The following is a 16,919-nucleotide window of genomic DNA, read 5'->3' on the forward strand; positions in this document are numbered from 1 at the left end:
CCGAATATTTCAAGGTAAGCCCAAGAGAGTTGTGAGTACTATCGATATATACCCAGCTCTAGCTTCCACTTGGAATTGGTTTTGTAGTGTGACCAAAGGGCACGCGATAAGCGACTTACGGATTTGCGATATATCGATAGCTTGTTGAACTTGAGCGGGCTATTTGAATAGTTTTCCCATGCAATATTTGGAAATTCTTTCTTTGGCATACTGTCAGTTTTAAATGTGTGCTTTACAAAAATATTTAGTAGCTTACATAAATAAAACATTTCATTTTGTTAATTGTTGTTTTTAAGTATAGAAAGCAATTTTTTATGCATTAAAAGTAACATTTTGTGAAAATGGCAAAACGGAATATCCATATTTATGTATAAGGTTTTTATAGATTGGAAATAAAATTTTTAAATTGGTAATTTACTGAATAATAACTGAATAATAAAGATACTTTTAAACAAAAGATGACCTAAATTAAATGTAGTCGTCAGTAACTTTTAAGCGGACTCAATATTGCAGAAAATCTTTCTCCGCTCGCCAGCAAATTCAATTAACCCAACTCGATGGCATCGCCTTTGTTTCGAGCACGCCGAAAACCCCTCAACAAATTATACATTATCACGCTGATCTGATTTCCAGATTTTCAGTGCTCATGTGGCGACTGGAGGAAGATGCTGCACCGTTTGCGCTGCGTCATCCCAAAAAAGTTAATAAAAACAGCGATTTATCACACTCCTAACAGTAATCAATCTCCTACCGACTGTCGGTGGATTTTGATTCGATTTCGGTGTTTTGAATCCCGGACAGGGGAAATTACTTACATGATCGACTTCAATGCAAACAGACCGCGGGTGGGAAGGCCACCAAAGTTGAAGGGAAACTCACTCAAACTGAAGCAATTTAAGCGCCGCCGGAAAAGCATTTCCCTCTACTTTCTCCCATTTTCCAAGGGCCCTTTGAAACCGTCGAAAAAGGTAAGTGACCACACGCGATTGCACATAACTCAATGCCAGTCGGATTAGCATATAATTATGCACAATATTTCTGCAGATCGGCTGCCTGCCCACCGCTAATTCCCTTTCAATTTCCAAACTCGCGCATTTATTTAAGTCAGCGTCTTTGGCATCTCAGCGGCTATAATTGCCGTCGCACGCCCAACCAGGGGGCGTGGCAGATCGGATCTGGATGCGAGCGGCTACGAGCATATAATTGCCGCGCCGACCGTAGGATGTGTTGAATTGAAAAGCCTGCCGGGTAATCCGATCGATCGATCCTTCTCCACGTCCCCGCCAACCTGCGACTCCTGCCTCCCGCTAAGTGATCCAGTGAGCCAGTGAGTCGGGCGTTCCTGGCTGGGCACTCGCTCGACGCTTTCAACAACTACTTGTCCTGAATGCACTGAACGAAATAATGGGCGGACCCAGCAGAGGAGAAAATAATATTTTATATTCTATTAAGTAAAGACACACATAAGTAGCTGACCGAAAGCTAAGCTTATTTAGATAAGAGAAACATTGGTTCTATGTATTAAGAATCTGTTGCAGGATCTTTAATATAGAATTCATTCAGAATTTTTAATAAAACCTGCCCTCGAAAGCTTATAAAATAAAATGTTCTACATATTCTGCCCAATTTGGATATTTCGAGAACTAAAATAAATATCACTGTATTATGTTCATCCATATATGTATACGAGTATATAAATTTATATGCTTTAATCTTCTTCAGTTCTTTATATGTACGTTTGCTTTAAGTGTTTCCTTTTCAGTCATATCTTAATCATAACTCATTAACTTATTTTTAAGGCTTACGATTAGAATTGATTATATTTAAATAATATTGTGAGCACTTAAGTCATGTTCTTCCCTAATAAAACACCATTTTAATCTGATTTTGGTTGGCCCAATTTTGTGAAGTGTGCTCCGCTGGTGGTGGTCTTATCAGAAGCCGCGGAGGACTCCCCGATCTGCCAGAAATGGCATTGCTGCGCATCCATTATCGGCTCTGTCACTGCTCAAGCTGGGCGCGACCACGCCCCCTAAAGCGCCACTGGGCATTTGGCAGTGCGTTGTGGTCCGGGATCCCTCTTCGTCCAGCTCCCAGGGTCCCAGTGGGATTTTGGGGTTATGCGCTGCGCTGCGCTGAGTTATTGTGTGGATACGATCAAATTATAGGCTTAGGCTTGCATTAAACTCGCATAGACGTCGTCGGTTGGTCGCGGGCAAAGGTGCAGCCATGTGTTCTCGGCATTTCTGGAGAGGATGCGCATTTTATCATTGGGGCATCCGGTGCTGTCTCCTCCTATGCTTAATTTTACCCCCCCCTAAATTTCTGTTTCCTTTTGGATCTACAAGCCACTCGCAACTTGTCAACACGTGCAAAACAATGCTCGAATCGCATTCGCATTCGCATACGGATTTGCATTCGGTTTCCCATTCCCAATGACGTGCAAATGAATTTGAATTTATGCAAATGAGCAGACTGTTCGCACGCCGCAGCCACAAAGTCTGCGCAGGCACAGGTGATCTCGTAAGGTGGAAAACAAAAAACCCAGGCGAAATAAAATAAAATCGCTCGAAATTGCACCAATTAAGTGGAAATGTATGGAGCGAATCGTCCAGGACCAAGAATAAAAAAAAAGGAAACTAAAATCAGAGGGGGGAATGCAGATTGGTCTGCATTTATCAGCGATATTAAAGCGTTAAGTGAATTACTTATTCTCCTGGTCGCAGCAATGCGTTACCTTTCAAGTCCTCCTGTCCGGAGCATCCCCCCCCTTACTGGATAGCCCCCCCGTCCTCCATCACTTTTCCAAGTTGTCAATGCCGATGTCGATGGCCGCGATCTTGCATGCGACAATTATATGTAGCCCTCTGTGCTGTGCGACGCCAGTTTGGCTCCCGATCCCATGGCCAAAAGCGGCAACTCTCTGTGAAGAGGGCCAAATCCAAAGGGGAGGAAGCTGAGGAGCCAGGACTAGTGATCCGGCTACCGGAGACGCAAGGCTTTGGCCACTCCGTTCCACGCCGCGCCGCTGATCGATTCGGAGCCAATCGATCGGCAGCATCATGCAACCGCGCACAGCCTTCAGCTTCAGCATTTGGCGTGGAGATCCAAGGACAGAGGTGGAGCCAAGGGGGTTTCATGGGGCTAAAGCAACCCACAAAAGGGTGCACTCTAGCCAGAAATAATACATTTCATAGCAGACATTTCTAAGCCACGGCTGCCTCTTAACTTGGATAAACTTTAGTTAGATGACAAGGGCTAGAACAAATTTAAGATATTAATATAAATATTAACTATATCCCTTAACTAATATCCCTTTTCGACTCGCCCCTGCACTCCAGTCCTCAACTGCGGCCCATTCCTGCTCCTTAGCTTAACAAATCGTGCCAAATAACACAACATAATGACAACAAAGCAGACGACGACGAGTTCGAGTTCGAGTCCGCAGACGATGTCCACTTGGCTGCCTTTGGTCTGGGATATCGGAATGTTGAGCAGTTGGGGATGTTGGGCAGTTGGGGAACTGGGAGTCGCAGGTCGGTGATTGCCATTTCAAGATTTTGCCACTCACACCAGCAGCAACAACGTGGGGATGGCGAAAATTAAGAGATATTTATAATAAGCACGAAAACCACTTAATACTAACGCCTTTGGCAATTAACAGGTACAGCCAACGGACAACGGCTGAATTGGCGGCAAGGATGCAATCGGAAATCTGCGATGATATGCGGTCCAGTCTTGGTTGGGTATCCCAGTTCCATTCAGGGATATTGGGGATCGCAAACGAGGCTGCCACTACGAAAATAGAGCGGCACATGACCCCAAAGCGCCACTTTGGACACAAAGGCAATTTCGGAGAAAAACTATTACAATCCATCAGATTCACTGAGATAAATGTAGATAGCATACATAGAGATCCCAAATAATAAGTAATAATAATGGATCATTTTGTAACTCATATCATAATAGATTGTTAATACAAAGGGTTATCTGATATAATGTGATATAAACAACTGAGATATAATATATATATACATAGATGGTTAAATATTTAATAATAACATATTAAGCCCTACTACTAGTAACTATATACACACAGTGGTTGCATGTTAAATTTCACTTTAGTAGCTGCATAATATGCTCTAAATACCCATTCTAAATCAATTCATAAAGAAGGAGCAAAAGGGAACATTCTGAAATATCCATATACTATTATACTAACTGAATTCAATCCATATTTTGTATATCAATTTAATGGCGCCCTGATGACAAGAGAAATTCCCGCACTGTTGTTGTAAGCAGCTCATGTCAAATGTACCTTTAATTGCATTTTTTCCGGTGTAGCGCTGTCATGTGGAGCACAAACCATTTCGACGACTCATCGAAAGCCGCAGGTATCCATCCAGGTATGGAGATTCAGGCTTTAATTGTTTCGCATTCCCCTGCAAGGCAGGCAGTCAGTCAGGCAGGCGTCTTTCTTTCATCACCGATCGACGCTGGAATTGACGCCTTCGGTGGCTCATTACAATCCGGACAATCAATAATGGATAGATGGATTGCTAGATGTATAGATGGATGTATAGATGGATGGATGGTGGTAAGGGTGAGGAGAAATAGTTGGCGCATAGCGCGATTGATTCACACCGATCAGCGATGAAATGAATAACTGTTTTCGGGTGCTGCCCCCGTGGATCATCTTGAATCAACTCTTGAGCGAACGATTATGGCAGTGGTTTTCTGATTTGACAGGCGTTAAATTAAAATTTAATTCGGCCATCTATATAATTATAGTGATCCATCCGAGCATACACATTGACGACAAAAACGAGGACGGCGACGACTACTCGCCAGCGCATGTAATTAAAGCCACATTAATCACCCGGCTCCAGCGATGTATCCCCCTCGTATCCCCTTTCGCATCTCCTTCAAATCCCCTCCAGATCCCCTCCATAACCCCTCAGATTCCCTCCAGATCCGCAGCGTACCCAAAACCCATCTCTCGCCAGGCACTTGAGTTCGTGAAGCAGCCTGTGTGCCACTGGGAGACTACAACTCGGTGTCTGCTTTTCACTTCGCTTTTGGTAGCCACAAAATTGTCAGATTTGTCCACTTGAGTTATTTTCGAAAAGTCTCTTTCGAGATCTCCACAATTCCCCCGTTTGTGTTTCGCCAGGTGTCAAAGGGGGTGTCATCTTGTGAATTCCCAAACCAATTATACGAAACTCGTGAGAACTCGTATCGTTTCGATTTTATTTGTACTCAGCACGCGGTTAGAAGTTGCTTGTAGTGATAGAAACTGAATAAATTATGTAATAAAAAATTGCACTATATTCTCGATTTAAAGCGATAGGAATGAAATGGTCACTCGGCGTCGTGCTCCACGTTGATTACCTCCTCCACATCCTCATCCTCATGCTCACCCTCCTCCGACTGATAATCGCGTCCAGAGTGGGCCTGGCTCGATGACGAACCATGGCCCAGATTGATGGGCGTGCCCATGTACTTGGCTATGTACTGGCGGGCGAAACTGAGGGCGAAGGCCGCCGCCGAAGCCGTGGGCAAGGTCAAGGGCATCGGCAAGGTCATGGGCAGGGCGCGAAATGCGCTGTTCTCACCGCCCATTGATAATGGAGCTGATGCTGTGGGTGAGGCAGTGGCCACCACCGCTGCTGCTGACTCTGCCATGTGGTGGTGGTGGATGCTGCTGCTGCTGTTGCTGGTGCTGGTGCTGCTGGTGGTGGTGGTGTTGCAGCTCATGGTGTTGCAAGTGTGGCTGCTGCTGGTGTTGCACATGCTGCTGCTGGTGCTGCCGTGGTGGTGCTGGCTGTATGGATATGGCTGCTTCTGCTGGCCAGATTCTGCAACTGGAACTGGAACCGGGACCGGAGCCGTTGTGGTGGTGGCCACCGGAGTGACCACCGGCGTGGGTGAGCTCGATGTCGAGGGCGAGTCGCGCTGCTTGAGCAAGTTGACCCGCTGGTGGCGCCGCCATTTCGCTCGTCTGTTGGAAAACCAAACCTGGTTGATCAATCGGTGAAGAGACAATTTGTTAGTCGATAAAAGAAGAGACGGGGATTCGCTGTGTGTGTTCATCAGCGGAGCTGCTAGCTCCGTCTGTGTGTTGGTTAGTAGGGGGTGTTCGATATTGGGAGCTTGTTGGTATGCCAAAAAAAACGAGCAGGTTCTATCGACTCACCTGCACCCTGGCTTCGCTCAGCGCCGTTCGGGCGGCCAGTTTCTCGCGGGTGTTCACACAGGGATAGTGCGACTTGTCGAACTCCTTCTCCAGCTCGTCCAGCTGCTCCGGACTGAAGGTGGTCCTGTTCCGCCGGAACTTGGGCTGGTCACTGTCCTGCGACTCGCTGTCCTCGCCCTCGATGTCTGCAAAACATTTTTGGTTTAGTTTAAATGGCATTTATTCTGATATTTCTTGGCTCACCTATCATCCGGTTGGCATCTGCGTCCGGGGAGCGGCTATCCCGACTCCCGGAGTCCGGCGAGAGTGCCGGCAGCGAGAGGCGTCCACTCCCGGCACTACTATCTCCGCAGGCACTGCCACTGTTGGTGTGGTGGCCATTGCTGTGGTTGGTGTTGCTGTTGCTGCTGTTGGGATTTGAGCTCATGTTGCCATCGCTGCCATAGCTGCTCCCACTGCCGCCCGGCTGCAGTGGAGCACCAGGTGCAGTGGGTGGCGTGGCCAGGGGCACTGCTCCCCAGAGCGGATGATGCGCCGGCCAGGTGGGGAAACTGGTGTACGGATGCGGGTGCGTGGGATGGATGGCATAGCCGTAACTCGCCGCCCGTGCAAATTCCGCAGCTGCCCTTTCCGCCGCTCGATTCCGCAATATGCGATTGATGCTGCTCACCGAGGGAGCAGTGGCATTGGTGCAGACGCCTTGGGGATATGGAAAAAAATATATGATTATTTGGAAGTTATTTTCAAAATTCAAAGAATTATCTATGATACCTAAAACTAGCTTTTTTTTCTAAAGAATCCTAAAGTTTGTTGCTTGCCAAACAAATCAAATTGTTCTCTTTAAAGCTTCAACCCTTTGTCACTTCTAAATTAAATCTATTTTATAGGATTTATATTGCGATTTTATCTCCAGATAGTTGACAATATTTATAACATTAAATATTTATGAAAACATTTTTTTTGTAAGCTATTTAATAAACAACAAAATATCTACTGAAATAGTGAATGTATTCAATCCTACCGCTTAAAATCAGTTCATTTCAATTAATATGGACAGGATTAAAGGGAAAAGGAAGCTGATTTGGCTAGCCATTTATCCCCTGTCTCCTGCACCGGATGCAGTGCATCATGACCTGCTGCTGACCCCGCAATGAGCTGCAGATTGACTGTAATGAGCGGAGCGATTGCGATCTCGCCGTGTGTGTGTTCGTGCGTCTCATGCGAGAGATGGCTATCGGATCGATCGTTGCACACTGTCCTCTTGTCCAGTGTCCACTGTCCACAGTCCGCTCTCCTCTGACCATCCTCAACTGCCCACGGACAACTGTCGACTGATGGACTGCTGGCTGAGACTTGCCGATTGGACTACTTAACTGGCTCCTATTCTGACCGCGATTATCTCGCAACTTCGGCGGAGGGAGCCCGAAATGAGTGACACAAATGTGAGCACATTTACATATCAATCGGACGACTCGCAGCGGATGTTCATAAATTAGCCAATCGATAAATCGAAATCAGCCGCAGTGGAACAATATCCAGTGTATATCCTACCGATCGATGCCTTACAACATTAAATGAGCCCTCGGCGGGCATTCGAGTATTGGAGCATACGAGTATTCGAGCATTACGAGCACCATAAACACATCAATCCGGTGCCGATGCCCGTTGCTGATGGCTGCTCCCATCCAGTTGCTCCTGTCAATCTGAGGGCAGAAGCTGAAGAAGCTGCAGAAGCTATAGGTTCTGGGAAGCTGGAGTAACTGGAGAAGCTGGAGAAGCGCGTAAGCGAGTTGGAACCAAGTCCAGTCGCCTGTCGCGACCGTTGTCATTTGTTGGGCAATTTCGCTTTCGGGGGTTCCCTGTCAGTTAATTAGCCCAGCTACTCGCATTGTGTCCCTTCCCATTCGATACTCCCTACTCACTATCCCTGCTCCCTAACCCAACTCCATTATCGAAATCGGTATCCTCCTGGCCTTTGTTTGCCGTTCACCTACCTTCGGTGATCAGTCGCTCGCGGATTTCCCATGCAAAGATCGTCGGATTCTCGCGCTTGTACTGCTCGATCTTGGAGACGACAGTCGGGGTGGCCACCTTCGGCTTGGAGCCGCCAATTAGGCCAGGTGGTCGCAGAGTGCCTGTAAGATGGATAAATTGCGGGTTAGACATGGTACATGGTACATGGTAGATGCATCTTTAGTTGCAAGGAAGTTATATAAGAAGGATATGCCTTGAATAGCTTAAAGTAATATTGTTCTATCACCAGAAAAGGCGTATATCTAATCTTAATAAGTGATATAAATAATATATACTACATGATTTCGTGTGGTTTTTAGTTTAAGTAAGTATATATCTTTCAGTTTTAAAGATTGAAAGCAGCGTGTTCTCCCCCATTTTAATTTTATTCAAAACGATATAAATTTATGTTTGATCATTGAGACTTTTGTTGTTTTGAGAACAAATTTAGCCCTGATTGTTTGTGAAAAATGTGGTCAATTAACCAAATGAATTTGGTAGCCCCAAAATCTGTTCGCTCTAAAGGGCGTGTCCGGCTGCGTAAACTTAAGTAGACATATTCCCCTATTCCTCATCCTCATACCCATCCCCATTCCCATCCCAGTTGTGCAATCAATTTGGCTGTTTTATTTTCTATTGCCAGTTTCGGTGCCTTGGGCTTGAGTATTGTGCGACTCGCATAATTTTCACATTGTTCAAAGCTGGCGTGCCCGTGTGGGCGTTTCGAATGGGTCAAACGCCCTGCGGGCGCAGTGCATTGTATTGCTTTTAGAGGCTTCCACACACTAGATACTAGATACTAGATAGTAGATAGTAGATACTTCCACACATAGCAGAGATGGCAGATACCTGCTACCTGTTGACTGCCTGCTCCGAGCCACTAACTAACTAGACAATTAAGCCAGCAGCCGGCGTCCATTCAGCGTAGCGCTAATTTGAATATTTGACAACATCAGCTCAGCGGCCCCAGACTCCAAGTCGCATTGGTAGCCACCGGAGCCACCGGAGTCACCAGAGTCACCGGAGTCACAAAGTCGGCTCAAATGATAATTCGTCGGAAGCAGTTGACAGGCGCGCGCGTTTATCTTGTAAATTGAGCTCTGTCGCCGGCTTACACAGCGAGAAAATGCCAGTGATATCACTTCAAGTCGCCGTATGAGTTGGTTAATCTTTGATTTCGGCTACTTTATAGCGAATTAATTACACAAGTGGAAAATACCGAGATATAGTCAGATTAAAAAGCCAGATTAACTAATATTACTTTTGATTTCGAGTAATAAAAACTCAATTTCGCATTTATCACATTGCCAGTCAGATTTTTTCTCGGCGCATTCGGCTGCCTTAAATTAATGAATGGGCACAAATGTACTTGTACATTTGTTTTCCAGCTAGCTTTTTGTGCAAAACGGAAATTATTTACACAATTTAAATTGACTTGAATGGGAATGAATGGCATCCACTCAGATCGGTTGGCGCGATTGGAAGCTACGCTAGTGAATATTTGTGAATGGGCAGATTTATTTGGCGTATCTTTTCCCGACACACTAAACACAACAGCACTTCCACAGTTAGTTGCTATATCATTTGAATTGCAGTTTGTTAACTAATTATTGTTTAACATTTTTCTAGGGTTTGAAAGTGTGTTCTTTTCATCAGGAAGTGCTTCTAAAAACTATTCATTGTTGCAGTTCATTTTCTTACTATTCACGGGTATGACTTATAAGCTTGTGATCCAAAAGATATGTAACATACTAAAGGGTAAACATATAAAGATATAGAGATAGAGATAGAGTTAAAGATAGAGTTAGAGATAGAGTTAGCACAGAGAGAGATACACATTTGTATCTTTTAGATCACATTGTTATGTTTCTTGTTTATAGCTGTTTATAGCTGTTTATGGTCGCTAAAATCCGAAGAATTCTTTGTTTCCGGCTCAAGATTTAAGCTTGCAATTCCAATTAGCCACTTCGAGTGCAGATGTGTGCAAATCGAGATTGACATGGCTGTGTTCTGGGTGTTCTGGCCACAGGTGGCAACAGGTGTGCGGCTGCTGCAGACTTCCTGAGGAGCAAGCAGAGAGGATGGAAGAGAGGGGGTGTCCAGATGCAGGTGGGGGCGATGGCGATTGCCAATCGATTTGTCGTGTTTACGTGACCCCAACAAACGGAGCCGTGCAAATCGATTGGGACGCTTGGGAACACTTGGGGACACTTGGCAATTGCATTTGGGGCGCGTGTTTTGCGGTTCCGCGTCATGCCGCTGATCGCATTGGTCAGGCTGGTCTCGACCACGTCGTACTTCCTACTTTTCCACTTTCCTACTTCCCCACTCTTCAACAGCCCCTCGCTAATCCCCCTCCACTCACCCAGCAACTTGGATACGGCTCCCTGTTGGGATAGCATATGCTGGGCCAGATCATATCCTCGCAATCCAAAGCGGGACAGCTCCAGTAGTCGATGCTGCGAGGCCAGGGCGTTGAGATTGGTGGCCGCCGCTGCTGCTGCTGCTCCTGGTCCCGCTGCTGCACTGCCTCCGCAGAAGATGCCGCCCAGCGCCGGAGCGGGGGGTGCTCCCTGGGTGAGGATGGGCGTGGAGGGGCTCAGGCTGTGCGGTTGGGCGAGAACTGAAATGGAAAAGTGGGAAACTAATCATTAGAACACGGAAAAAAAAACGTGTCTAGAAGTGTTTAAGTAGATTTAGGCAAATTTTAAGATTTTATTTGATATTAAGAAAGAAAATATTATAGCTCATAATTAAAATATTTTGTATCTGAAGAACAGAAATTTAATTCTTGTAACCAATTTCAGGATCAATTTGAAAATCAAAAGTAATATTAAATAAATAAACAGGTAACACATTTATAAGCTGTATCCAATTAAATTGCATTATTAAATGGTAATGCTATTTCTTTTAAGACTTTTCTGATCTTTCTTTAGTAAACACTTTTTTTCTGAGTGCAGGGTCGCCAAATCATTAAACGTCAATTGGAATTTAAACGAAGCTGTTGCCGGCATTCCGCGCGTGACACAGAAACACCAAGAAATTTGTAGCCCGATCATCTGGAGACTCGGACTGGGGCTCCGATCATTTTGGGGGGCAGCTGCGATGGACAGCGGACAAATTTCGGTGTGTTTTTGATCGACGACGTCAAAGTCAGAGTCAAAGTCAAAGTCGAGGAGTAAGAGAAGGAGGGGGAGGAGCTGCCAGGAGGAGCTGCTCCATCCTCTAACCCCCGTCCAGTGGCGGAAGTGTCAACGTTTATGGGCATAATGGACGCGGTGTGGTCCATTACCGCTGACACCGACTGCTGATTCCAGTCGGAATTTATGAAATTCTCGCTGGCAATTTGTAGCTTGGAGCTGGTACTCTGGATCGCTGGATCTCTGGATGTGTGGATCTTTGGATGTGTGGATCTCTGTATCGCGGAATCACAATCACAATCACAATCGAAATCGCAGAATCGCGGAATGGGATGGGATGGGATGGCAGATCGCTTGTCACTTGGCTGGCAGCAATTGGCCATTCCTCGGATGTAGAAGCTTTTATGTTCGTTTTGACATTTTATCTGATCGCGAGAACTGCACACATTTTAACACCTCTTTTTTGGTGCGATCGAGCTCCGTGTGTGGCGACGGCATGCCATCGTGTTCCCAGTATGCACTTCGATTGGGGATCTCCTCCAGCATCGCCAGCTCCAGCAGCTCCATCAGCTCCCGGGCTAATTAAACCCCATGCAGATGGGACTGGAACTGGGACTGGTACTTGGGCAATGGACCAGCTTACTCCATTTAAAAGTGACCGGCTGCAATTTGTTGCACTCGCATGTTGCGCCAATTGTTGTGGCCGCGGTTATGGCCATGCTTGATTTATGCCGCCGGCCGCAGCAGTCGGCCAACTTGGATGTCAACAGGCGGTGGGTTTGCCCCCGGATTGCCCCAGTCCCGATCCTGGACTCACCATCGCAGTTGCAGTCACAGTCCAGATTCTATGGATCGACCGATGATTTACTACGCAATGCGACAGCTCCGACTGCCCTGCGATGCGCCTCAGTCAATTGCAAAAGCGGCTTAAAATCGCTGGAACCACGGCCCAAAAGCCAAACCATTCGCTTTTCTTCTACGTGGGGTACACTGTGATTTTAATTGGGTGCTCACAATTTGCATATATCGAGAGCTATGCTCTTCTTGTACAGCTCAATAGTCAGTTAAACGTTTCATAAGATATAGAAGATATTATATATAATTATCTAAAGTATATGTAAGCTTGCAATATTTATAGTAAATGAATAATGATTTCTTCTTAAATAAAAGAATGAAAAGATTGATGACACATTAAAAGAAAAGCTATAGTTATGTTTAAGTTAATATTTACAGCTGTTTCTAATTTAAGAAGTTCTGCCTTTAAATGTGTTGTAGATGCTATATCCCCAAAAGTGGTTCTATTTTAGGAGTAGCTAATGATTTGTCGCAGTGTATCGGTTCGCACGTCACCGTGAGACTTATAACAAGAAGCGATGCCGATCGGAGTTGGACTGAAGCTCGAACTCGAACTGGGGATCGCAGCTCGCCACAAGTGATGATCGCCTCGGAATTCAATTGATAGTTTGATTTATTGCTACCGGTAACTTTTTGCCGCTCCAACCCCGCTCCCCTCCGCGCTTCCCCCCCTCGCCCAGACAGCGCATATAAATTAAAGTTGCTCGCTTTTTATGTGGCCCCTCGACGCATCCTCATCCCGATCTCCTAACCACATCCCCATCCCAATCCCAATCCCCTTCAGTTAGTGCTCGCTGATCTTGTTTGTCGCGCGCAGCGCATTACTCGTCCTCTGGAAAGCGAAGCTTCTGGTTTTTACTGCCAGTGCGCATTACTGCGATCTTCGCACATTTTCCTAAGCTCCAAGAATTTTGCTGCGGGGCGACGTGCTCTTACATAAGTCACTCTAATTTTATGCCATCCTCTATGGGATTTCATTGTACGGCTCTGGATTATGGTCGCCTATTAATTGCGACTAACCTGAATGGTACACACATATGCAAATTGAAACTAAACACCTTGATCTTCTCGGAGGTGCATAATTGCTTTTTAATTATGTATCTGCTGTTCTATGTAATAAAGTAATAGAATTGGATTATAATGATCTCTCATGACAAGTTTGGTAGTAAATTAAATTTAAATTTAAATTTAAAAATCCGCAGATAAATGCTTATGATAATGTAAATGATATGATAATGTAATATTAAGGAATTATTATTAACTTAAAGACAATATAACAATGCAATAATATTGTAAGAGATTTTTCATAGAATGAAGCGGTTAGGATTATAAACTTCGTTTAGACGTACGTAAAAGTGCTTTGGGAAGGGGAAAATGTTTCGTATCTAATTATTTACAATTTATTCGAAAATCTGTAAGTTAAGCATTCTAGCATTATGGTCTTTATATAGTAGGTAATCCTCACTGAAGTGGCTAGTAATACTATTCTCATTATCATACACTCCAAAATGCCCAAAGAGTCCCGAAATGGTAGCCCCGATTCCTTAGCCGGAAGAATTGCCATCTGGGGTGACACACATATGCGCAAACGTAACGCAAGTGGCCAGTAACGTAAGGAGTGCAGTTCGGTCCCTGTACATATGAAATCGCAGACCTAACCTTACCAAAACCGAACTATATAACCCAAACTCGGCCCCACCGAACTGCGGCACTCTTCGGAATCATTGTGCACACCTTTTATACGCTTGGCTTTCTAAGAATAATGCGAATACGCGCACCACGTAACCTGAGAGCCCTAAGTATGGTTTCTGCCCTATGCTTAAACTTCAATGTATGCCATGTACCTACTGCCCCTTTCTGCTACCCCCCCCACTGATGGTTCCCCCCGCCCCTCACAGTTTGGTGTCTCTTTTTCAGCGAGTCTCTACCTCTCGGGGCTCTTTTTATAATTATTTATTTATTGTGCAACTTCCAACACCTTCCAGAGACAAGTCAAAGCTTTGCTGCCCGCTGCTCCCCGCTTTTTCCATCCGGGGAGTATACTGAGTGTGTGTGTGTGTGTGAGTGTGTATCTTGCAGATACATTCGATGGCCGCCGACGTGAACTAATTTTATTTGACAACCCATACTTGTGCAAAACAAATTGCCACTGATGTGCGAAAGACCAAAACAGTTGCCACAGCTTGTGTTGCTGCTGCTGCGTTGCTGCTGCTGCGTCGCTGTTGCTGTTGTGAAATTTCCAAATCATTGCACTGCTCCAGCAGGCATTTGACTAGTGCCACCAGTTTCTTTCGGCCGCTTGGCTTTTGTTTTAAACTGTTTCGGGCCCCCGATTCCGATATCCCTGTCAGTTCACGGAATTCGCCCGAATCTTGCGGCTCACATGGAGCGTGCAGCAACAGCAATGCCACAAGGGGCAGCAGCAGCCACAGTCGCAGCAACGCGGCAATATATTAGTAAAATCAACTAAGATATCGCCAGACTTAGCTTAAATGTTAGAAGATAAATCATTTGTAGTTCTCGTGCGAAATAAAACATCGAACAACCGGAAAATTAGTGAGTTTAAAAGCAACTTTAGTAGCTCTTAAAGTTTTCTGCTAAATAAAGTAAATCAAACCTGTATTTAAGAACAATAAACAATTTCTTGCTATGAAAAAATGTTAAAAGAATAAAAATTGCAAGTTTTTTATTTCATGCTCTTGGGCTATTAATCGTACTTTATATTTTTAATCGTATTGTTTTTATATCTCGTTGCTAGAAACATAAAACGAAAATCTTTTTGGAAGTTGCCTAGCCAAATTCAATATGATATTTTGTTTTTAGTACCAAAAGCTTAGATGTTTATTAATAATAATTATGATGATTTAAAAATATATTTATTCGAAATACCTTTTTTGTTGTTTGGGTTATAATTTACTACTCTTCTAGCTTAAGCTTCCCAATAAAAAATATTTCAATAAATCTAACTAAACCCGCCTCTTTCTTGATGTGAGTTTCTATATATTTTAAAAGTCATCATTTAAAATGTTTAAATAAAAACGGAAATCTGTGCAAGCCCAAAGTGTTTCTCAACGCCGCCCAGTAAGTAACGTGTTTCGCAGTCGACAAAGTCAATAAAATGTTGTTGTTCCGTTAGAAATAAATTAAAATGTGCTTAAGAAGCCTTTTAATACTTTTAATACTAATTAGCCAAGCACTCACCTGTGGTGGCTGCCGTGGGCGAAACGGGCGTGATTGCCGCCGGCTGGCCAACGCCTCCGGCGGAACTGCCCAGCAGCTGCAGATGCGACGGCAATGGCACGGCGGCCATGGGCATGATTGCGCCGGGGGATTGGGAGGCGGCGGTGCCGGGAATTGCGGATGCTGCTCCTCCTGGCAGGGCGACTTTGATGGCTGCGGTTGTCCTTGTGGGCCCCGGTGAGGTGCTGGTTGCCATGCCACGCTTCCACTCTAAACTCTAAAACGCCAGCAATGCAATTGGTGTTTGCTCTATATTGGTTTTGTTTCTCAGTGAACAGGCGGCATTTTGTGGGGCTCTCTGTTTCACCGACGGTTTTTTAATGCGATTATTTGTGAACTCTTTTCGGAACGCCACTCGAAAACGCGCACCGGAACCGCTCGCTTATTGCTGTTGCAAGTTGCTGTTGCAAGTTGCTGTTGCAAGTTGCTGTTGCTGCTGCAGTTGATGTTGCTGCTGTTGCTGCTGCTGCTGCTGCTGCTGTTGCTGCTGTTGCTGTTGCTGCTAATGTTGCTGTTGCGACGTGTTGTTGCTGCTGCTGCTCAACGCTCGCTGACTCGACGCGCACCGCACTTCGCACTCAAACTCAACGCCCGCCGACTCGCTGAATGAGACTGAACTCGGAGCCACCGGCAGCGCAATATCTTACTTGGCCAAAACCTGGATCGGGTTGCTATAGCTGTGCCAGTGCCCGTTGTTGCTGCATTCTGGTTTGCCTGTGGTTGTGGTCGGTTTGCCACTGAGCATTCAGGCGTTTTTTTTTTCACCGCCTCTGAGTCTAAGTGTGTGCGTGTGTGTATGTGTGTGTGTGTGCTCGCTTTGAGCGTCGCCCCATTGAGCACTTCGCTGTGGAAATGAGAGGCAAAATCAGAGGTGGATGTGAATGTGTAGAAAAGCGAAATAGTTGTAAAAGTTCAATAATTAATTACTCGACCGACCATTCGATTTCAGTGCATTGTTTATGAAAACTTTTGTGGCCAGAGCTGCGCTACCAGTTGCTTTTGGCCGTTTAATTGAGCAGCGATTTTGTTTGGTAATACATACGTGGTGTTTGGCGAGTTGGAAAAGTTTTTATATGGAAATGCCGACACCACGAAATGGCTGTCAATCATCGATCACTAAAGAGAGCACTGGAAAAAACCTATAGTAGCTTTTTGTAAGCGGCTTTATTGATATTAGGGAATCGAAACAAAATATTATGATAAAATCGTAAGTAAGGATTAATATATCTTTAAGTAAAATTGGAAAAGGTCACTATTGATTAATATACATTTTACATTTTAATGCGTCTATAATTTTATATTGTTTTTTTATTTAACATGGAAGTAATAATACATATGTATGTAATAATGTATATAATATATGTATATCATTTAATTTAACATATACTAAAGTTTTAATTTTTAAAAATGCAACAAAAATACTAAAGGCAGAATCTATTAATAATATATGTTCAAATATTAAATTCATGTATATG

At 44.7% G+C, this 16,919-nt stretch overlaps 1 protein-coding gene across 2 annotated transcripts; it reads right to left on the reverse strand.

Annotated features, from left to right (window-relative positions):
* Positions 1 to 5,231: 5,231 nt before the first annotated feature.
* LOC120449587 (paired box protein Pax-6) lies at positions 5,232 to 16,104 on the reverse strand. Of its 2 annotated transcripts, none has more exons than XM_039632148.2 (6): positions 15,406 to 16,099; positions 10,575 to 10,832; positions 8,191 to 8,331; positions 6,440 to 6,895; positions 6,197 to 6,381; positions 5,232 to 6,018 (listed from the first exon to the last, which is right to left on the reverse strand). In XM_039632148.2, the coding sequence occupies exons 1-6, from the start codon at positions 15,638 to 15,640 to the stop codon at positions 5,362 to 5,364; spliced, it is 1,932 nt and encodes a 643-aa protein (XP_039488082.1). In that variant the 5' UTR covers positions 15,641 to 16,099; the 3' UTR covers positions 5,232 to 5,361. The 2 variants fall into 2 exon arrangements, with proteins under 2 accessions (XP_039488082.1, XP_039488084.1); XM_039632150.2 differs by having other exon boundaries at positions 5,481 to 6,001; positions 15,406 to 16,104.
* Positions 16,105 to 16,919: the final 815 nt, after the last annotated feature.

This window comes from Drosophila santomea, chromosome 3L (genome assembly GCF_016746245.2).
Source record: "Drosophila santomea strain STO CAGO 1482 chromosome 3L, Prin_Dsan_1.1, whole genome shotgun sequence".
NCBI lineage: Eukaryota > Metazoa > Arthropoda > Insecta > Diptera > Drosophilidae > Drosophila > Drosophila santomea.